This window comes from Muscardinus avellanarius (genome assembly GCF_963383645.1).
Source record: "Muscardinus avellanarius genome assembly, chromosome: 12".
NCBI classification, from domain to species: Eukaryota; Metazoa; Chordata; class Mammalia; order Rodentia; family Gliridae; genus Muscardinus; species Muscardinus avellanarius.
The window spans coordinates 99,157,651-99,181,431 of record NC_137798.1 but is presented as its reverse complement, the minus strand read 5'-3'; the positions used below and the strand labels follow the sequence as shown (position 1 = coordinate 99,181,431).

The 23,781-nt window shown below is 49.3% G+C and overlaps 1 protein-coding gene across 1 annotated transcript in view; it reads right to left on the bottom strand.

Annotated features, from left to right (window-relative positions):
• Positions 1–16,476, bottom strand: part of LOC308271231 (uncharacterized protein C14orf132) — a gene marked incomplete at both ends in the record, with an annotated part of 32,457 nt that extends 15,981 nt beyond the window's left edge. Inside the window, one exon of the mRNA XM_080707441.1 lies at positions 16,450–16,476. Coding sequence (XP_080563567.1) covers positions 16,450–16,476 — 27 coding nt within the window. The remainder of the gene's footprint in view (positions 1–16,449) is intronic.
• Positions 16,477–23,781: the final 7,305 nt, after the last annotated feature.

Here is a 23,781-nt window from a genome sequence, read left to right as displayed (position 1 = left end):
CACATTCCACAGTCCTTTTTATCTTTTATTTTGATACAGGGTCTTGCTAGGATACTGAGGCTGGCCTCAAACCTGCAATCTTAGCCTTAGCCTCCCAAACACTGGAATCACCAGTATAAACCACCATGCTTGACTTTACAGGCATTTTTTACGGCCAGCAGCCCTGTGACTGACAATCTCGGAGCTGAGAGGCCCTGAGCTCCGTTTGGGCCCCATGCCAGACGTGGTGGCCAGTGTTTCTGCCAAATATCACAGAAAGAGGCATGATATGCAGGAACATTGACAGGTGAGGGGCCGGGAAGTCACATGACTTGCCCAATCACACACAACCAGGAAGAGTATGAAGAGGATTTGCACTAGGACCTTCTGGCTTGGGTTCCAGGAGTTTTTCCATCTGTCCATCTCTCCATGCAGTAATGGATCTGATGGTCCCCCCCACAACCTTCATTTTGCAGCTCGAGAAACAGAAACACAAACATCCTAACAGGCATCGTTGAGCAGCCAGGCTCTGCACAGGGCCAAGTCACCCTTGTGATGACTCCCTGGGGTGGGGAGGGTGATGGAGCCACTTCGCAGACAGCAAGCTGAGCCTCAGGAGGAAACCTGACCTGCTTGGTCTCACAGATAAAACTCAGGGCTGAACCCTACTAGGCTCTATGCCGAACTCTTGTGGTCCCCCACCTTGCTCTTCCTAATCCGTTTCCTCCAGGAAGCAGCAGTGAGGGTCACTCCCCTCACCAGGCAGCAACAGCTCCCATGTTCTATGGATGCCACTCCTGGGTGGCACCATGATGGCTTTGCTGGGCACTCGCCACATACTGAAACGTTCCAAATGCTCCATGCTTCTTGTCTCCTCTCATTCCTCCTTAAATCCCAGGAGGTAGGCTCTCCATGATAGATGAGGAAACGGAGGCTCAGAAAGTGACACCCAGGCCTTAGAGCCCAGATAGGACTCAGGACAGTAGATCTGGATTCTCTCCTGACCCAGCCACTGAGTTGCTCACCACTGGGCAGAGACATAGCACCAGGACAGGAGCCCAAGAGGGCCAGGTCAGGGAGGGGCAGTGGGGTGTCAGGATGGCCCGAGTGGCCAGGAGGATGGGCTCCAGAGCCCGGAAGCTTGGGTCCTGCTCAGTCCGCTCTACTCAGGCAGAGTGGGAAGGTTTTAGGAGCGCGGCTTTAGGAATTCCTTCCAGACTTCTGGAAGATGGGGATCACGTTATCCTTCATGGGCTGTAGATACTGAGGATCAGAGAGGTTTGGGGGTTCGTCCTGGGTGATACAGCTCAGAAGCAGCCAGGCTGACCTGCCAGTTCAGGCTTATGCTGCAGCCTTTTTGAAGGATGCATATAAATAAATTATTGGGAGATAACTCTCCATGGGTCTCTTACATCCAGCATTCCTTCTGAGCAGAAGCATCAGCAGCCTTTATTCCCATCTCTCTTTTCAGAGATGTTTACATGGTCAACAGTCTTGAAGAAAGAGCTGGTGCCCCCTCGGGAGCAGGCAGGACATTTGGCTCCTGTCCGGGATAACAAGGAAGATCTCTCCCTGTCTGAGGCAAAAGGCAGGCGGGTTTAAAAGTGTGGGGTTTCACTAAGTAGCTGAGGCTGCCCACGAACCGCGATCCTCCAGTCTCAGCCTCCCGAATGCTGGGATTACAAGCATGCACGTATAGCTTGGAGGTCAAATGCCCCTGGGTTCTACCCCCCAAAAGAAAAAAAAAGATAAAAGAGTGGGGTTTCCTAAGCTTGAGGCTCCCCAGGTTTTCCACAAACCCACTGTGTGCACAAAACTAGCTGGGTGCTCTGCACACCCCCAGGAGACTTGCGGAGACTCCTGGTGATGAGAAAGTCCCTTGACTCTAAGCTGGGAGCCTCCATCTTCCTCAGCATCTCTGACACTGTGGCAGGGTAACTGGCAAGCGGGTAACATTTCACACCCTCCTCGGTCCTTGACACGTCTGTGCTAAGGTTCAAAAATATCAGCTGCACAAAGTCTAAGGTAGACCTGGTCAAACAGTGGCACTCGAGGAAACAGAGACTGCCCGTCAGGGTAAGTCAAAGGCTCAGCATTACACAGGAAAGGGCGGACCCATTAATGAGTGTATCAGGGCCGGATTCGAGGAGGTAGTAGGTTCTCCTAGGGTGTCGTGTCCTGTTATAAGAAACTGCTTTATAAGAACAGAGAAACATGTAACGTGACCTGGTGAAGACTCCAGAGAGAATATTTATTTCGGACAAAAGGTGAAGCAAACAGTTGTGTTTAGTAAAAAAAATAAAAATTAAAAAAAATATTTATTTTCTGTGGTCCTGGGGGTGGAACCCAGGGGCCTTCTACCTCAGGGCTACAACCCTGACCTGTTTTATATTTTATTTGGAAACAGGGTCTTACTAAGTTGCTGGGAGTCTCACTAAGTAGCTGAGGTTGTCTTTGAACCTGCGCGATCGATCCTCCTGTCTCAGGAGGATCACAAGCATAAAAAAGAGATGATGTGGCGGGAGGATACAGGACGACCATTCAAACACGGTAACTGCCGGCATTTGTGCAGTTCAACTTAGAAGTTTTCAACTTATTTTCCGGTGCTGCTGGGATCGTGCGTGCTAGGCAAGCGCTCGACTGCAACCTCTGCTCCCAGCCCAGCTTGCGTTTCTACAACCGACATCGCATGTAAATTGAGGCTCCAAGAAAGGAATCATCTCGCTCCGGGCCCTGCAGCTCCGCATCTCAGGTGGCGGAGCCGGGCCTGGACCACGCCGCCTTCTTCCCCAACTCAGGTGCTCCCGCAAAAAGAGGACTCACTGGGCTGCCTGGGACGGCCAGAAGTGCTCATGGCAAGCCGGGGCCTGGCTCAGGACAGTGAACTGTGCCAACTTATTCCCGCTTAGGGGTGCACGGTGACTCTATTTAGGCCTCAGCAACCAGAGGCCTATTCTAACTGCCATCCTCGGTCCAGAGCACAGCATGCCTAGACTCGGAGCAATGAAGTAGCTTCCGCCACAGCACAGCAGCCGGGGTGCATCTGTATCCAAGACACCGGCCTCCAACACAAGTCGCTTTTTTGTGAAGGGTGAGCTCCGTGGGCTCCCCGTCTCTGCGATGTAGACGCAGCCAGTCACTGCCCTTCACGGGCAGGCTGGGGAGGGATGCAGGCATGTCACAGGGTTGGTCTGGCCAGGGTCCTCGTAGTGCAAGGCAAAGAGCTGAGCTCACACCTGGTTCCTGACTCAGGGCTCAGGATGCCCGCACATTATGAGGCACCAGGCCCTGGTATTTATAGGAGCGGACGTGGCTGCTGCAGCCGCCCAGGGTCTCATAGCAGAGGAGGGCGGCAACAGGAGGCTCTGGCGTGATGGTGGGGGCGGGGTTCAGCTGGCCGGTGCCCCCTTTCAGAGCTCATGGCCGTGGATGTGGTGGCATCCCTCCTCCTTGGCTCTTCCTCCCAGGGACTGTGTGGATGGATGTGGCAGGCAGAGCGGCCTGGCTGGGGGTGCTCCACAGCTGTGCCCCGGGCCAGCCTGAAGGAGCCCGAGCTATCCAGGAGACCACCAGCTGCTGTCAGCACACGGTCTGGGATTTCGGGGGCCCTGCAACTCTTTGAGGGCAGATGGGGCTGAGACCACAGAGGAGAAAGGTCCCGCTCTATCCACACTGCAGCCAGCCCCACCCGGGGAGCCAGCTTCCCTCACCTTCCTGATGAAACCAGAGACATTTACTGAGCTCCTTTCTGGGTGGCTGCTTGGCCACAGAGGTGCATGGACAGCTGGGGCTGTACCATGTGTCCCTTTGTTGGTACCTTCCACAGGAGGTGATCGGGTGTCAGGACCAGGAGCCATCGAGGAGATCAGGAACTTTAATGTGTGCCCCCCTCCCCCCCAATCCCCAGAATAGTGTCTGCACATTTGAGGCTGGAAGGGGATCCGGGAAGGCCTGACTCTGCAAACAGCTCCAACTTGCCCCACTCACTTGGAAAGATAAAAAAAGGCCAGGCACAATGGTGCACACCTGTAATCCAGTAATTGAGAGGCTGAGACAGGAGGATCACAGGTTCGAGATCAGCCTGGGCAACTTAGGGAGACTGTGTCTCAAAATAAAAGCAAAAAGGGCTGGGGGTGTGATTCAGTGGTAGAACACCCCTGGGTTCAATCCCAATACAGCACACACATTAAAAAAAGAAAGATAAAATTGCAACTGAAATAAACAGTGAGGTGCATAAAACTTTGGAACAGTGTTTCAGTCTTTCTTGAGGCACCAAAAGAGCCTTTTTATTTTTTTAATTTGGTACTGGGAGCTGGGCATGGTAGCAAATGCTTGTAATCCCAGTACTTAGGAGGCTGAGACAAGAGGATCACAGGTTTGAGGCCAGCCTCTGCAACTTAGTGAGGTTTTTTTCACAACTTAGCAGTGAGACCCTGTTTCAAAATAGAGAATAAAAAATTGGGCTGGGGGTATAGCTCAGAGGTAGAATGCCCCTGGATTCAATCCCCAGCGCCACAAAATAAATAAATAAATAAATAAATAAATAAATAAATAAATAAATAAATTTGGTACTGGGGATTGAACTCTGGGCCATTTTACCTCCAAGCTATACGCCCAGTCTTTTCTTTTTAAAACAAGGTCTCACTAAATTGCTGAGGGTCCTGCCAAGTTGCTGAGGCTGGCCTTGAACCTTCTCTCTTAGCCTCCGAGTACTGAGAGATAAAAGGTGTATACCACACCACACCCAACTCCAACGAGCCCTTCTGAAGCCCAGTCAATGGCATCCTGCTTTGCCTGGGACAGACCTGGCTTCATCCATGAAAGTCCCTAATCCCGGGCAAACCAAGATGGCTGATCACCATGCCGCTGACTCATGGATGTCAGGTGTGGATGGTGAAACCCAGATGTTAGTGGGGTCAGCTCTCTCCAACAGCAAGCTTCTGTGTAACCTTGAGCAAGTGTCTTAACTTCTCTGGGCTCCATTCTCATTAGTAAACTGGGAACGACCACAGTTCGTGCCTGCAGTGCCGGGCCTGGCGTACGGCAAACTGTCTGCAGGGAGACCGGGCGGGCGCTGGGGACTGCACAGCTTGAGGCACAAGATAGGGAGTTTGGTTTCGGCAGTAACAGGTGGCCTTGGTGAGCGCTCGGATCTAGGAGGTTTCCGGTAAGTTGGTGCAAGACATGCTTTTCTGTCCAGTGTGTATTGAGTCTCTGCTCTCCCTCCAAGCAGTTATTAAACAGCCCAGCCCTGGGCTGGGTAGCAGCAACCCTGGTATAAATGAGATGCAATCTTTGCACTCAGGGGACCTCAGCCAGGAGGCTGCTGTGATGGGAGCCAGGCAGAGCTGCACTATGGGGCCAGAGGCAGACCTGGGGACCAGGTTCCCTTCCTCCCGACCTTCGGCTCCAGCTGCCCGGGCCTCTGAACAGCTCGCCTCATCCACTGTGCCCGTACGGTGTCCCGCAAGGCTGTCCTGGAGAGGGCTGGGACACAGAACCACACTGTCTGGGGCTCAGCTGCCCCTCGCTCCAACACCTCGCGATCTATCACTCCTTCACTGGGTCACTGGATTCTCGATTCAGTCCTTGACTGCCGCCGAGCTCCTTCCCACCCGCATGGCTTCAGGCATGATTCTGGTGCTCAGAGCCTCGGTCTTCATCCAAACTGGGCAGCCCTGGCTGTAGGCTCATCCCCAGGAGCTGTAGGCGCACCCCCACCTGCGGGCGGGGCCCCTGCCTCACCAGGGAGGATGCTCTGCCTGTCCTGTGTGCTCCGCGACGTGGGTGAGCGATGGAGGAGGCTGGCAGTGGCCTCTTGCTAGCTCCCCACATGGCCTGTCTGCACACTGCCCGGCTGATTGATTGGTGATTGGGAGACCCAGCGGGGACGGGCAGAACCTCCACAGGAGGGGAGAAGGATTGGCAGTTAGTCGTGAGCAAGGGGAAGACGTGGGCAGTGCTGCCAAAGAGAGCAGGGTGCAGGGGCTCCGGGAGGGTGCATTAGTCACCCTGAGCTCCCGCAAGCCCGGCGGAAGCCAAGTCTTAACGCATTTCTAACCAGCTTCCGGAGCCTCCTGCTGAGGAGACAGATTGGGGTGCTCAGGAGTCTGCGGGGACAGGCGGGGTCCTGGCTGGGCTGTTGGCTGCGGGAGGCGGCCACGCGGGGTGACCTCAGGCCAGAGCAGCCTGCCCTCCTCCCTCGCTGACTTCCTTCTGGGGATGGAGGCTTCCCAAGGTCCAGGAGTGGGAGAATGGCTGTCTGGAGAGACCTGGCCCTGTAACAAGACTGTCTGCCTGCTGGCCGCCAGCATGCAGACCCAACTCGGGGATGACCGATGGGCTCCATTCACAATGTCCCTTGGGATGCCTGGGCACAGGACGCCTGGAAGAACCTGAGTGGCAGTGGCCGGCGAGAGAGGGGTCTGGTCAGTGTGCGTGGTCAGTCTTTCTGACCATGGGGCATCAGGTTTGCCTTGGAGGGAAGCAGGCGGTTGAGTTGTATGGCGCCCGGGGCAGGAAGGAGAACCGGAGCGAAGTGGGGACCCTGGGCGGAGGCTCGCGGGGGGGGGGGGGGTGCAGAATGCAACACTGGATCTGGGTTACACTCCTTCCCACAGTGGCGGCAAGGAGCAGCCTGGGAATGTAGTTGCCAAACACACAGGCTTAAGGAAAAGTTCTGCTTCCAGTCAAGATGGTGTAACAAGGGGCTGGATCTACCCTCTCAGACAGAATGACTGAACAAACCAAAGCGTGTGAGAATGGTTTTCAAGACACCAGACTTGGGGCAAGTGGTCCCTGAGAGATGGGGAATGAGCAGGGCAGGCCCACGGCTGTGGGGCAGGGTAAAGCAGGGCCCAGCGGGCTTCCTGAGCTGCTGAACTCGAACTGAGAGTCCAGGGAGACTGAGACCGCCGAGGAGCTCAGGGCAGAGTGTGGAGAGGAGACGGCAGCAAGGGGAGGGCCGGGGTCCGCAGAGGGCCGCTCACAGCTCAGCAGACACACTGAGTGCATGTGTTTGCAGAGACCAGAGGCAGGGAGAGACCCACCCAACAGGATTATGGGAAAAAATGTCCGGCGCCCATACGGGGCTGGAAATAGTGCCTCTGTGCCCCAGCTAGGTGGCAATCTCATCATTCACAGGACATGGGGTAGAATACACAAATGGCCCTGCCTCAGCAGTGGGAAATACTTAATTTCGGACTGAAGAGGACTCTGGTCCTGCCTAACAGACCTTACAAGCACTCTCCCAGAGGATCAAACTGTTCCCAAGAAACTGAACTGCATCCCAGAACAAAGCTCAAGGATATGTATAGGACTGTGTAAACAAACACACAATAAAGGGAAATTCACAGTGCCTGGCATCTGGTCAGGCATTATCAGGCACTTAACCAAAGCCATCCAAACCGACACAGACTAGGTAGACTTGGCAGACCAGGACGCAGAGACCGTTGTTATGACTGTATTCCACGTGCTGCAAGAAGCTAAAGGAGACCCTAGACGTAGTGAGAAGAGAATGCAGGATATTATAAAAAAGATACAAGTTTGTAGAGATGACAACTACCATATCTAAGGCCAGGAAAAAGCAGGGTAAGATTACCAACAGTCAGATTTAGCAGAAGAAAATGCTGGAAGGAGATGCATCAATAACAATTGCCCAAATGAAGAAAAACAGGCTAAAACAAGCAGAAAGCAGAGCATCAGTGAGCAGCTTAGGCATCCATAATGTGTAGAGTCTTTAAAGAAGAAAAAAAAGAGATGTAAAAACAGAAAAAAGTATATGTGTAAAAAGCATGACAACAAAAATGCCCCCAAATGTGATGCAAAAATACAACCCCGCCAATGTACCTCCAAACCCCTCACACAAGAAATACGGAGAAAACCGCACGAGGGCACCTCATAATCAAATTGCTCAAAACCAGTGACTTTAAGATTTCTTCTTAGAAAACCTTAAAAGCAGCTGGAGGGGGAAGGGGAGGCACTTTATGTTCAGAGGAATTAAATCAAGATTGCAGCAGATTTTCTCACTGCAAACAACAGAAGCAAGAAGAAAGTGGAGCAGTATCTGTAACCAAGCTGTCAATTTAGGATTCTATGCCAAGTTTAAAGGGGGAAAAAAAATCTTTTAAACATGAGAGCAAAGAAGAAATTAAATCTTTTTCCAGACATACAAAAGCTGAAAGAACTTTCCACTGGCACGTCTATAGCACTAGACAGGTTGAACTCCTGCAGGCAGAGGAAAAATAATGCGATACAGAAATGTGGACTCACACAAAAGAACAAAGGGCAGAAGAAATAATAACCCCTGGGAAAATACATAAGATTTCCTCCTCATTACTGAAATCACTTAAAAGGGATTGACTTTTACTAAGAGAGCAACACAAGTGTGAAGTTTACAACATAGGTACAAATAAATATGTAACACCAATAGCACAACAACTGAGCGTGGAGAAGGAGAAGCATGCTATTATCAACTTCTTACTGTATATAAAGTGACATAACTCCACTTGGAGATAGGCTGTGAGTTAAACAGAGCTATGCTATAAATCCTGAAGCAACCTGAAAAAATAATAAAAGAATGAGTTGTATCTAACAGGCCAATAGAGATAACATGGGAAATAAAATATTACCAACTCAAAAGAAGGCAAAGGAGTAAGAAAAATGGAACAAAGAACAGATGAGAAACCAGAAAACAATGGTAGGTAATCCAATGACAACAACAAGCTACGTCAGTAATTATATTAAGTGTAAATGGTTTAAACACTGCAGTTAAAAGACAGAGAATGTCAGATTGGATTTTCAAAACAGCCTCTTGAAAACTTGTATTCCCCATAACTGCACATAAATGTTTATAGCAGTTTTATTCATAAACATCAAAACTTGGATGTAACCAAGATGTTTTTCAGCAGATGAATGGATAAACTGATCCATTCAAGCAATGAAATATTATTCAGTGCTGAAGAGAATGAGGCATCAGGCCATGAAAAGACATGGAGGAAACTTGAGTGCATATTACCTAGTGAACGAAGCTGATCCGGAAAGACCACATGCTGTCTGATTCTAATTATATGACACTCTTGAAAAGGAGAAACTATGGAGATAGAAAAAGATGAATAGGATCTTTTGCCAGGTATTGGTGGGGAGGGGGAGGTCAACAGGAAGAGTACAGAGGATTTTCAGAGTAATAAAAATATAATGACACTATAATGGTGGATATATGTCTTTATACATTTGTCCAAACCTGTACCAACTGGGTCAGTCCAAAACCAAGAGTGACCTGTCAGCTGGACTTTTTTTGGGTGGCAATCACGTGACACTGTGGCTTCATCAACTGCAGCACGTGTGCCAATCTGGTGAAAATCGCTGATGATGGGGGAGGCTGTGCGTGTGGAGCAGAAGGTACAAGGGAAATCACTGGGGCGGTGGGAGCAACATTTAGTTAAAAATCAGTTGAAGTGACACAGGGACCAAGGTCCAGATCCCATTTGTGCGCTCTGTGCAAGTGATTGACCTCTCTACGTCTCCGTTTTCTCACCTGTAAAATTAATCTCAAAAGTGCCTGTTCCTGAGGCTGCCGTAAGGATTTCACCAGCTTTTGTATGTTTTCAACACAGGGTGTGCCTGGTATACCTCACAAGCATGTGATAGATGGCATCTCTGATGAACATCTTGAGGGGACAGGAAAGGGAGGGAAGGAAAGGAGATGAGTCTCCATCACCTCCAGTAGAAGAACCTGGGGTTCAGCTCTCAAGGCCGGGCGAGCACACAGCGGGCACCGCATAAGGGCTCAGTGCCTTTAACTGGAGGCTCGCTGTCCGCCTGCAGACGCCCCAGTTCCCAGAAACCCACGAGAGTCCAGGTTTCACCTCAAACATCTGCAGTTTTAAAACACTATCTAGAAATCTGGTCTTGAAAAAGTTTCCATGGGTTTTTACTTCATCCTTAACTGCTCAATTCCACTCCTGCAAACATGCAGCCTTATATCCTCTTCTGAGGCAGGTCTAATTAGAAGGATGAAATATTTAAATATTTCTGATAGGAATTTAAACAAGATAAGCCCTTTGGTTAAAAACATTTGAGATAACCAACAATTGGTGCTTTAATGATGAGTCTTGCTTGAAGAAAACATTGCCTAAGTAGCAGATTGCCAGGCTCCCTGGAAATTTTCTATTTTTCTGGGCACCGTTGTGCTCCTTTGGGGATAGGAAGCTTCTGCTAGTTTCTTGCAGATCTGTCAGAATGATCCCAGAGGCTCTTGAGTGTAGCTAAGACCTGTTCAAGAGATAAGAGAATTGCCTCTCCAAAACTACCAGATGTCTTTTGTGTTTTTCTCCCTCCATGAAAAATAATTAACATGAAAATTAACTGTAAGTCTCCCAAGATCCTGAGCACCAGGCAGAGGGAGAGCTGGAGCATCTCAACTAGGATTAGACCCACATGCTGTCTTCCAGAGAGGCAGGCTGAGTGCTACACGATACTCCAATTATGACCATGCCCTCCTACCTGGCAAAGCCAAGGTTCTGAGTATACGTTGAGGAGAGATGGGGGGACTCTAGCTCCTCAAACACAGAAAGCTATCTCAGGTTAGGTGTGGTAGTGCAAAACGGTAATCCCATACTTGGGAGGCTGAGACAGGAGGATCACAGCTTAGAGGCCAGCCTCAGCAACTTAGAGAGACTCTGTTTCCAAATAAAAAATTAAGTCAGATTGAAGGTGTAGCTTAGAGGTAGAATGCCCCTAGGTTTAATTCCCGATACCAAAAAAAAAAAGAAAAGAAAAGAAAAGAAAAAAGAAAAGAAAAGAAAAAGCAAGCCAGCCAGCCATCTCAGATCTACCCAATCTGAAACTATTATACCATAAATCAGAAATGGCCAAGTAGCAGCAATCTTCTCTCATCCTAATACAATTTTGGTCTTTTGTGATAACAGAACTCTTTCCCTCCAGGGCCTGGAAATAAATAAGGTTTTGCCACGCTCTGCACATATCTGTCCGGTCTTGAGAAAGCCCCTTGCAGCCTGAGGGTGAGTCCAGCCCACCTACCTGTCCAGTTTAATCCATTCGGTAGCCGGTCTCCAAGGCGGCCACCACCCACCGCCCATCCCTTCCCTCTCTGGGGGGTGGGGGGGGCTACACGCAGCCTCCACAGCCGGGAGCCTCTGCCTTTGCGCTTTCTCCACCCAGAGCACGCAGTGCTAGTGCCGCTCTGGGACTTTCAGGGTGAGATCCCGAGAAGCCTGCGGTTCCACCTGGAATTCCGCATCTGGGGAAAGCCAGCCAAGCAACAAGTGCAACTGGCCTGAGAGGCCCACGCGGGGCGCGGGCCCTGGCCCCTGACCAGCCCTTTGCAGGCTGAAGTGTCAGGGGCCGAGGGCAGCCAAGTTGTCTGGCGGCGGCAGACACAACTGGTGAGAAGCCACACGCCGGAAGTCTAGGCTCCAGCCCCGCCGCCCGGCTCATGCCACCGGAACCAAGTCAAGCCATCGAGCTGAGCGCTTCTCTAATTCCAGTCCCACAAGACCGGGAGGAAAATAAACGACTGCTTTACGCAGCTCTAGGTTACTGAAAGAACAAGGAACACTTAACCCGGGGCGCCCGCATCATGCCTGCCTGGTTGGTTTGTTAAAAATTCCTAATTAGTTGCCAACATGAAAAAAAATCCAGTTTGCATGTGAAAATCACAATTTACAGCTTCCTCTGGGGCCTAGAAGCACCACAGCCCTGGGCTGGTGTGTCTGCAAAGAGCAAACAGGCAGCGGGAGCTCAGGGGCCACTGCTGGAGCCCCCGCCAGGTCAGGACACCTCTGTGCAGGGCGCCAAGCCACCCCCAAGGCCCCCCACACTGCCCCAGGCTTCCAGGCCCCAGATCCACTCCCTCGCCAGCTCTGTCCTTTGCTCCGGCCAAGTGGTTCCCTGCAATCCCACCCCACAGCAGACCCTGGGTCAAGCGCCCTGGTCTTTATGCTTGCAGTTCCCTCTGCCTGCAAGGAATGCCCCTTGTTCCTGTGTCTCCAGAACAGCCCCACTGCCTTCAATTGGCCCGTTAATCTCCATAAGCCCTCCTGGACTCCCGCACGGGGTTAGCTGCAACCAGCGGGCTGGCGGGGAAACCGTGCTTACCGCCGTCCTGCTCTGTATCACTGGCAGGGCCTGGGGCACACCCTCCTCCCTGTAGCCATGAGGGTTGGCCCAGCACAGAAAACACTTGCTGAGGACTAAAATAAACTGAGTCAGCCAGACATGGTGGCACACACTTGTAATCCCAGGACCTGGGAGGCTGAGACAGGAGGATCACAAGTTTGTGGCCAGCTTCAGCTACTTAGTGAGACCCTGTTTTGAAATAAAGAATAATAAAATAGGGCTAGGAGTGTGGCTTGGAGGTAGAATGCCCCTGGGTTTAAGCCCCAGTTTCTCAAAACAAACAAACAAAATGCACCGAGTCTTGTCCCCATCTCATAGATGACAGGATTGGGGTTTAGAGAAGTGATCTGTTCAGGCCACTCTCAGAACAGTGACTGGTGACACAGAGCCCAGGTCCTCACTCATCAGGGCCCTTCAGAGCCTGTTATGAGCTGACTGTGTCTCCTCAAAAGATGTATGGATGCTGGGAGTGGTGGCGCACACCTGTAACCTCAGTACTTGGGCAGCTGCGACAGGAAGATCACAGGCCCAAGGCCAGCCTCTGCAACTCAGGGAGACCCTTGGCAATCTAGCGAGAACGCTGCAACAGAAAAAATAAAAAAGGAAGCCAGGCGTGATGGCATATACTCATAATCCCAGCATTTGGGAGGCAGAGACCAGAGGATTGCGGTTCGTGGACAGCCTCAACTACTTAGTGAGGCCCTCTGCAACTTAGTGAGGCCCTGTTTCAAAATAAAGAATAAAAAATAGGGCAGGGGGTGTAGCTCGGAGGTCAAATGCCCCTGGGTTCCATCCCCAGATCTGAAAAAAAAAAAGAAAAGAAAAAATAAAAAAGGGCTGCGGGTGTAGCTCAGTGGTAGAACCCCCCCCCCAGGGTTCAATCTCCAAAGAGGGAAAAAGGGGGTATTGAAGTTCTAACCCCACTACTTTATAAGACAGATGTACACCGTGCGCCACCGAGACGGGAGTGATGCGTCCACAGCCAAGGAATGCCGAGGATTTGGGGCGATACCAGGAGGCCGAGAGAGGCGGGGAACGGACTCCCCGCAGCTTCTGCGAGGCCCTGGCCAGGCTGAGTCCTCGTCTGTGCGTCTCTGTCCTCCCAAACTGAAGTTCTGGTCCGTTTACAAGGTGGGATGATAGGGGAGGAAGGTCCCTGACAGCAGGGGGCGCTCCATTCCTGGTCCCCTGGATCCACCCAGATCTGATGGGCCCCGGGCTGGGGTCAGGGGACTCCTAAAAGCTCCCGGGTGACTCTGGGGGCAGCGGCATTTGGGGACTCCCGGGTCGGGAGCAGTCACAACTGGGACAGCAAGATACAAAGTTCAGTTTGTGTTCTTATGGCACAGACAGCGCCTTCAGTCCTCAGGACCCACCCTCGCGTGCCACACCCCCACAGAAGGATCTGCAGGACAAGCCACGCTCCCTCTGCACACCCCACAGGGTGTCTTTCCACTGCTCAGCTTGGGCGCAGGAAGGACATCTTCCTCAAGAGGCTACATGCTCTGGGTCATCTCACACCATGGGCTGGAAAGTAGTTACAGCAGTAAAGGCGAGGAAGCATGGGCTTTAGGGTCACACGGATCTAGTTTCATTCACTTCATCAGTTAATCACACAAAGGTGCACCTCTGAAACCGCCCATTCCTCCCTTACAGGGGCAAAGGTTTACCCCAGGCTGCAACCCTATGCCATGCCTCGATCAATAACCTGCAATGGGTCCCACCGCTCCGTGATTAAATGAGAACTTCTCACCCCACCAGCCAGCACCTTGTGTAACCTGGCGCTGGCCTCTCTCCCTGTCCTGCCTGTATCCTACCCTCCAGCTTTCTGGAGGATTCTGAGTGTCTCCTGGGCTTCCCTATCTCGGTGCCTCTCCTCCTGGAATACATTTATTTCCAGGCCAGCAGGGGAAACCTGTCTGTGGTTCTAATCCTCCTAGAGCCAGGTTCTCAAAGCCCAGAGGGCGACAGGCCTTCACATCTGACATCTCCCACTCGCTGTCTTTTCCTGAACACACATCCTGTCTTGTCCTCGTCCAGTCATCTAAGAAATGCTTGTTGAGGACCTACTGTGTGTCAGGCACGCTGCTCAGCCTGGCACTTGACCCATTCCCTTTGCCTGGTCTTGACCTGACCCATCATTTGTCCAACATCCCATAAGCGCCCAGGAAGGAAATCTCCATCTCACTCAACTTTGCCCCCAGTATCCCTGTCATGGCGCCTGGCACGGAGCTCGTCTCAAGGCGGGAGGTCGACATTTGCTAGAGAAGCGAAGCTTACAGCAACGTTTCCACGAAATGCCCACTGACTGTGTGGGGACAGGGACTTACACACACCTGGGGTCCCCGTGCACACCAGAGCAGGCCTGCGGACTCCCTCCACACCAGGAGGCGATCCCACAACACAGCTCTGCAGCGCCTGAGAGGAGCCTCGCGAGGCCACTTCCCAGGGCAGTGGAAGAGATGCGCCATCTGCAAAAGCACCTGCCCTGTCCCCTGCACACGCTTTTCTTGGGATGAAGTAAAAGGCAGGAAAGCCCAGAGCTCTGCAGACTCACCCAGTCCTCCTCCCTCCCGGATGTGCCCTCCTGTATATTATTAAATCTTGTTAAACCTCAGTCCCCCATCTGTAAACTGGGATGGCATGGTCTACCTCACTGGAATGCCGTGTGCCGAGGCCCTGCCCATTCTACACATCCAGCCAACCTTTTAGCATTCTTCTATCCACGTGATCCTTCAGGTTTCTGTTCTTTGCAGCCAGCACAGGACTAAGCGTGTAATCAATATCAGACATCTGTCCGCAGAAATAAATCGGTCGAGTGAAATGTGAATTGTAAACAAAGAGGAAAAGAACCCAGTTTCTGGGCAGATTCTGCCTATAGGTGCGGAAAAGCCCTGTGTTTATTTTGTCAAGTCACCATAGCAACCGTTGATGCTCCAGCCAGGCCCAGGGTGAGCCGTGATCAATTTATCTTGTAACCATGGAAACACTAGCGGTTCCATGGGATCCAGAAGGGAAGGCAGCCACAGACTTGGACTTAATGCGCGCTCCCCCCACCCCGCCCCCAAGAAGTACATCTCGGAAAGCCTCCCCAATTATGGTGTAGCTAAAGCCACCTGGGTCTGCAACAATAATGACTGCTTTGTGCATACCAATGTTTACAAGCACTGATTTAGAACAGGAGAAAGAAAATCTGGCAAAAAAGAAAGAAGAAAGAAAAGAAAAGGAAAGGAAAGGGGGCAGCAGTCTTCATAGGAGCAGTTAACATTATGGAAAACTTAAGAGGCTGCCAAAGGCTGGGCTCTGGCTTCCCCAAAGCCAAACCAGGACTTCTGGTCTTCTCCCTGGGTTTGGGGACCCGCTGTCCACATAGAGTGTGAATTTTGTATTTTAAGCAGACTCCCACCACAGCTGAAGTCTGAGAAGTGGAAAATGTCTTTTCAAACTTTGTACCTGTGAAAGACGACGCAGGAGCCCGAGCCCTGGCACCTACCCAGGGGACAGGGGGAGCATGGTGGCCCCCCTGCCCTAGCAGCCAGAGCAGGTGCAAGGTCCTATTGGTGGACTGGAATCTTTCTCCCCAAACAAGGTAGCCCTTCCCTGGAGCCAGACTGTGGCCAGCACTAGGTCTCCCCAAGGACCACAGGAGGCTGCAGAAAGGGGGTCTGCCTGTGTCCCCCTCTCTTTCCACTTTACAGCATGAAAATAGATCACCCAAGCTCAGAATTCAAAAGATCCCCCAGAGCTGGTGGGAAGACGTGTCGTCTGTCTTCCCAGCCAGGAGGCGCCTGCATGTGTGGAGGGCAGGGTGACTTTATGGTCGCCCCAGCTAATCAGACCAAAACAAAGCAAAAATGGGTAAAGTGACCCTGGCCTTAGACGCCTGCCAGGTCGCAAAGCCCCGTCTCTTGCCCTCCTCAGGCGACCGGGGCTGCGGCTGCCACTCACCGGAGAAAAAAGTGGGGAGCCCGAGGTCACCAGCAAGTGACGATGACCCGTGCCTGGCGAAAACAGCGGGGAAGAGCGTCCCTGGGCCGGGCAGCTGGGGTGGGGGCGGGGCGGGGCGGGGACGGCTCCAGCTGCCCGGGCTCCTCCAGGTGTCCAGCTCCCCGGGAGGGCCCCAGGTGGGCAGAGCTCCGCCCGCCGCCCTGGGGAGCCGCGCCCGAGCCCTGGGCGCACCAGGTGGGGCCGCCGGGCTCGGGACAAAGGACCCCAGGCCGGCGCCCGCCCCGCCCGAGCGCTCCGTCTGCGCGCCCCCGGCCGGAGGGCGAGGCTGTGGCCTGAACCTCCTCCAACTTGGCGCCCGGGGCGCGTGGGGAAGGTGCCCGTTACCTGCGCGGCCATAAAAGACAGATCCATGGTGTCGCCGCTGCTGCTGCTGCTGCCGCCGCCGCCGCCGCCGCCGCCCGCGCTGGATCCCTGGCCGCCGCCGCAGGGGTGCAGCCGCCGGCACAGCGGGGAGCGGGCGGAGCAGCGAGCAGGCGCCCCCGCCCGCGGCGGCGACCCCGGCAGCCCCGAGCACCCCGCGCCCCGCGTGGCTCCGGCTCCAGCTCCGCTCGGGACCGCGAGGGCGGGGGCTCCGGCGCCCCTGCACGTGACCGCCCGGCCCCACCCCGGGGCGGGGCGCCGACCCCAGCGCTCCAGCCCGCCGCCTGGGGAAACTGAGGCCGGGCGGCCAGTGGTGCAAGCACCAGCCTCTAACCCCGGTGGCGCCCGGCCGGGACAGGTGACCCCAGCCCTCCAGGGGCCCTGGCCGTGCTTTCCGGGGGCTGGCAGGCTTTGCTGGGGAGCCTGAGGACCTGAGGCAGAGACGCCAGGGTTGGCTTGACCGTGCCACCTTGCACTCGGACTCCGAGTGCTCTTGGCTCTGGACCTGGGCCGAACAAAGTTTTAAAATCTAGCCTTGGCCAGACGTGGTGGCGCACACCTGTAATCCCAGTACTTGAGAGGCTGAGACGGGAGGATCACAGGGTCCAGACCAGCCTCAGCTACTTAGACTCTGTTTCAAAATAAAAAATAAAACGGGACTGAGGGGTTTGGCTCAGAGGTAGGGCACCCCTCGACTCAATCCCCAGTAAATAATAATAATAATAATAATAATAATAATAATAATAATAATAAATTCCAGCGTTGTTGGTGCACAGCACGGGTAAGTCAGTGTCTCCCTGCCCATGATTTCTTCATCTGTAAGTGTGGGTAACAGTGCCTAAGAGTTCAATGAGACATCCTAAGTGGCCAATGTGGGCTCTAATGTGACCCGTCTCACAGAATGAAGATTGGGCTGTGGATTGCGTAGTGCACAACTTGAACACCTGGCCCTCTATGGCTCAGTTAAGAGCTTATCTTCCATCAACAAGTGTCCCAAACCAGGCAGAAAGAGTAGCTGGTATGAGAAGAGCAGTAGTTTATTGCTGTGTGTGTGTGTGTGTGTGTGTGTGTGTGTGTGTGTCCACACACCCATGTTCACACCTATGGTGATACATCAGACTTGATATTGCCTTTGTCCTTCTCCAAGGACTCACTAGCAGAGCCTCACTTTTACCTGATTCCTCCTGGGAATCGCCTTTGAGGGGTGCAGGCTAGGACCCCCAGGTCACTTTGTCACAGGTGATGAATCTGTAACTGGAGAGACAGGGGTCGCCCAGTTGCAATGGGACCAGGACCTTACTGACCCAGAGCTGGCTTCCAAGAAGGATTGCCTCCCAGGACTGCCCCCTCCTTCCGCTTCTGGTTCTCCCTCCTCCCTCCTTCCCCCTTTCTCTTCTTCTCTTCCCATCTCCTTTCTCATCTTGGTTGCCTCTCTTTAGCTTCTCAGCCCCACGGTCCTTCCTCCCCTCCTGGCCTCCACCAGTCCTGAGCCTCTGCCCCACGCAACACCCAGGTGCTGACTCGCACAGTCCATGCCAAGAGCTGACCCCTTCCTTCCATCCATCCTGCATATGAGAGCTCATGAGCCTGACCAGGAGCTTCCATGGCCCCTGCTTGCTGTCAAAATACTGTGTGTGTGCTTTAACTATGAATTTATATATGTGTATATATGCATATATGCAATATAAACATTGCAGAAATAATTTTACTGTGTATATGATATATGTTGCATATATATATGCATGTGTTGTAAGGGAGATAAGCCCCACATGGTTTAACAAACAGAAGCATAATCAGTCCTCTTTAAACCTGCCATGCATCTCTCTGAAGGCATCTCCTACCTGCCCCTCTCCCCGGGGGCTCCTTTATCTTAAGTGGTCACTAATGTGTTCTATTGCTTTTCTTTATAGTCCACCTGCTTTAAACTTTCAATAGAAAAATAAGATGCTCTTTGGTGCAGCCCTCCCTGGCCCCTCTCCCTTTTGAATCAGCATCATCAGTGTAGCTGATAATGTATCCGTACCACAGATGGTTGATGCTCTGGCCCTTTGGTGGATATTGACTTCGTCTCCAGGTTTTCAGCTACAGCCAACAATGCTTCCGCGCACATCCTTGAATTTGTCTCTTGCTGCACAGGTGCAAAGGGCTCCAGGAGAAAATGCTAGGATTGAAACGGTTGGGTCCCGTGATCAGCAAGTCTGCATTTTTTTTTTTTTTTTTTTTTTTGGTGGTACTGGGGTTCCTGGAAGCCCTTCTACATCCGGGCTACACTCCCAGACCTATTTTTGCATTTTTATTTGGAAACGGGGTCTCCTAAGCCAGCGCACGCGGCTGGCTTCAAACCTGCGCGATCCTCCTGTCTCTGCCTCCCAAGCGCGGGGATTACAAGCGTGCGCCACCAAGCCTGGCTGCACGTCTGCATTTTTAATAAAGGATGCCCACTGTTTTCCAGTTTCTGACTTCCAGAAAGGCGCTACCCGCTTTCCTTTCCAACCTGAAGCAGGCCTGGTTCTGACTGTGACACATCTTCACCAGCACTTTCTATAGCTGGATTTTTAATTTTTGCCAGTGTGGTTAGATGAAAGAGTGTTTCGTTTGGATTTAATTCCCGTTTCTATGATTACAAATGATTAAGCATCTTTTGTGCATCTGATAGGGAATGCCTTCCCTAAGAAATTTTGTGTTCGTTTTAAAAAATTGACTGCTGAGTTGTTTTTATTGGTTCTTTGGGAACATATTTTAGATATTAATCTTGCTGAAAGTTGGCATTGAAACGAGCATCTTCCAGTTTCTACGTTTCTTCTTAGTCTTTTAATTAAATGCTTTGGTAGGCAGAAGTTTTACACTTAATTTAGTCAAAATTTATTAATGTTTTTCTTTATAGTTAGCCTTTGCTTAAGAAATATTTTTCAGTGCATGCTGGTGGTGCCTATTTGTAGTCATGCAGGAGGCTGAGGCAGGAGGATTGCTTGAGCCCAGGAGTTTGAGATGGGCAACAGAGACAGATTCTCTATCTCAAAACAAATAGACAAAAGCAGAATCTTTTTTCCAACTTGAAACCATAAAGATGCTATCCTGTAGCTTTTTAATAACAATTTCATTATTTTTTATTCCCATGTTTTAGCTCATATATGACTGATTTCTTTTAGTACGGGGACAAGAAAGCAATTTCATTTCCCCCATATTAGTAATCAATTATTTCCCTCTAATGACAAGACTGTACTTGTCTTGACACATGGCAATACCATGTGTCAAGAGTCTGTGTAGATGTGTCTGGTTTGTTTCTGGGGTATTCTGTTTCATTGGTTTTTCATTTGAGAGACCATATATTATAGGTTTCTTAAAATATCATATCTACCTCTGCTTAATCTATCCTAAAAATACATGAGTCAGTACATTGCACAGGACTTTTTTTTTATATAAGTAAGTGAATTTCCAGTCATTCTAAGATTGTGAAGGAAGAGATTTGCAGATTTCCCAGAAATCTGGGTATAGCAGGCCTGGGAATAAAACTGGCTTGGGAAGAAAAGGTCTGAGGGACTTTGGCTTGAAGCTTTGAGTTAAGGTTTTACAATCTCATTTTCCTTCCTTTTGTCTTCTTACAAGCTGGATACAACTTTTATTTTATTTTCTGCCCTCTCTCAGTTAGGTAGCTTTTCTCACTCTGTTCTTTTTTTTTTAGAAGTTTCTTGGCTATTTTTGATCCTTTATTCCCCTGGGGTTAACTTGTCAGCTCCTTTAAATAACCTGACCTTGATCCCAATGACGCTGGGGAGGGGCAATTGACACCTTAAAGATTACAAATATTTCTCTACATGTCCTTAACTTTTTTCTTAGTATATTGATATACAGACCTAGCAAATCTTTTGCTAAAATCATTTCCTTATGTCTTTTCAAAAGTAACCTTTTTATTTAGAAATGATTATAGGTTCGTATGTAGTTATAAGAAATAATAGATATCTCATTTACATGTGACCCTGCTTCCCCCAATGGGAACATCTTTCAAAATTATACAAATTTTATAACACCCTATAAAATTATAGTACAATGTCACAACCAGATGACATGGTCATGGTGAAGATACAGGTATTTCCATCGTCAGTAGGATCTTTTTTTTTTTTTAGTTTTATTTTTTTTAAGTTTTTTTTGGTGCACTGTATTCATACATCATAATGGGATAAAAATAATACTTTTGTAGACATACATGCACATATCACCCAGTTAGCCCCTACCCGATCCCCAGCCCATTCCCTCCTTATCCCTCCTTCCCATGCTTGGCTTAGTGGTTGACATCTAGTATTATAGCAATTTATCCAATATTAACGTTGATAATCTCATATAACAGTTTCATTTGTCTGATACCAAGCTTTTGATGACTTAAAGATAACATTTCAATATTTCTTTTTGCTTTCTTTCTTACCAGAGAATATTTCTTTCTTTTTCTTTTTTAAGGTGAAACTATCATATATTTATTTATTTTTCACAAAAAATCTATCCTAATATGGAATATGGACTCTAGATACCCAAAATGATCTCGAAAAAGAACAAAGCTAGAAGATGTATATTTTCTGATTTCAAACCATATAAAGCTACAATAATTGAAACAGTGTAGTACTGCTATAAAGGCAGGTATATAAATTGGTGGAGTAAAATAAAAAGCCTAGAAATAAATTCTTCCATATATGGTCAAATTATTTTGGACAAGGTTTCCACGAACATTTGGTGGAAGAAATAATTATCTTTTAACTTAATATTGTTGAAAAATAATAATTACATGAAAAAGAATAAAATTGGACCCTTACTTAACACCATATACAAATATTAACTCAAAATATATAAAAGACCTAAATATAAATCTTAAGACTATAGACTTTTAGAAGAAAATCTGGGTCATAAAACCTCACAACATTGAAATTGGCGATTTGATTGTGATTTCTTGGATATGATTTCAATGGCACAGGCAACAAAAGGGTAAACAAACTCCCTAAAAAATAAAAACATATTGTATATCCAAAGACAATGTAAACAGAGTTAAAAGTTACTGATAGAATGGTATAAAATATTTCCAAATGCTATATCTGAAGGTATATTAATATTCCAACTAGAAATCCTAAAAATTAACAACAATAAAGGCAAACAATACCCTTTAGAGATAGGTAAAAGACTAACATAAATAATGAATCTCCACAGATAACCAATCTTAGTTGTCTGTTGAATGGAAAATCTTGTTTCTCTGGTGCTGGTGTGTGTTACCTATTTCTTCTTTTTAGTTAATCTCTTTGAGTATTTTCTCTAGAGCTGGTTTTGAAGACATAAATTCTTTTAGTTTCTGTTTGTCGTGGAAGTTTCTTATTTCCCCATCTAATTTGATAGAAACTTTTGCTGGGTAGGACATTTTTGGCTGGAAGTTGTTTTCTTTCAGAGTTTAGAATATGTTACTCCAAGCCCTTCTGGCTCTCATGACTTGGTTTGGGAAGTCTGGAGTGATTCTAATTGGTTTGCCTCTGAATGTCACTTGGCCCTTTGTTTTTGTTGCCTTTAAGATTCTCTGCTTGGCTTCCACATTGGTCATTTTGACAATTATGTGGCGTGGGGATCCTCTTCTCCGATCCTGTCTAAAGGGAGTTCTATAAGTTTCCTGGACCTGTGTATCGACCTCTTGCTCTATGTTTGGAAAATTTTCTGCTATTATTTTTTTGAAGATATTACTTATCCCTTTGGTTTCACCTTCTTTTCCCTCCTCTATTCCAATTATTCTTAGATTAGCTCTCTTAAAATGGGCCCATATTTCTTCAATGTCAGATTCCTGTTTTTGGATTTTTTTTTCTAAATTAGAAACTATGCGTTCATTTTTTGAATGATCTTCTTCTAAGATCAAGATTCTATTCTCCATGTGATCTAGTCAGTTGTTTGTACTTTGAATTGAGTCCTTTACTTCATTAATTGCATCCTTTATCTCTTTTTGACTCTCTCTGAATTCTTTTCGAAAGACCTCTATTATTTCTACAGTTATTTTCCTGATTTGATCTTCTAGAAAACTCTGAATTTCTGTTTTATCAGGTTCTGATGTTGTGGGGTTGTGGGCATTCATTGCTCCAGTGTTATTCCTCTTTCCCATGATTTCGGAAGTTTGTGCCTTCTCTGGGTTCTTTCCTTGGGTCACTACGACTTCACTTAAGGTGTTCTGGATCTCGAGTCTGTGGTATCTTGGTCCCCACTACTCCTTTACTGGGTTGTATTGCAGAGTCTCAGACCCAGGGAGTCAATCGAGGTTGCTTTAGACCATGGGGGGTGCCAGGTTGGGCATTCTCCTATGGTGTGATATCTCTGCCACCGCCACTCCCCCACTGGGTCAAGTCCCTGGGAGTACAGTACTGGGATTTCTCCTCCAGGGCCCGCAATTTGACTCACTGTTGTTGAGGGCGCAGATGTAACTGTAGTGGACTCCATGAATTCGCTGCTGCTCCAGTAGGATCTTTATAGTCAGACCTACTTCTCTCCTGCCCCACCACTCTTTGGTGCCTGGCAACCAAAACTAATTTGTTCTCCACTGCTATCATTTTGTTATTTCAAGAATGTTATATAGATAGAATCATACCGTATATAACCTTTTGGGGTCAGCATTTTTTTTTGTGTGGTACTGGGGTTCCTGGAAGCCCTTCTACCTCCGGACTATACTCCCAGACCTATTTTTACATTTTTATTTGGAAACAGGGTCTCCTAAGCCAGCGAGCTCGGCTTTTTTCGAACCTGCGCGATCCTCCTGTCTCTGCCTCCCAAGTGCGGGGATTACAAGCGTGCCCACCACGCCCGGCTTGGGGTCAGCATTTTGCATGGTTCTCTGGAGATCCATCCTGGTTGTTGCCATATCAACCGTTTATTGCTTTTTATTGCTGGGCAGTATTCTATGTCATGGACATACCACAGTCTGTTTAACCATGTGCCTGCTGACGGACATCTGTGCTGTTTTCCTCCTTCTGTTATTATGAATAAGCTGTTATAAACATGTTCCAGTGTTTGAATAAACATGCCTCATATCTTTGGGATAAATACCCAGGAATACAGATGTTGGGTCATATCTGTGTTGCACTGCTCGTTTTTAAAGAAATTGCCGAACTTTTTCTACCGTGCTAATACCATTTTGCATCCCTACCAGCAACTGGTGATTGGTTTCCACATATTTTACCAGCATTTGGTGTTGTGGTGGTTAATTCCTTGTGTCATTTTGACTGGCTATTGATCCCCATAGTAAACACTGTTTGTGGCCCTGACTGTGAGGGTATTTCCGATGAGATT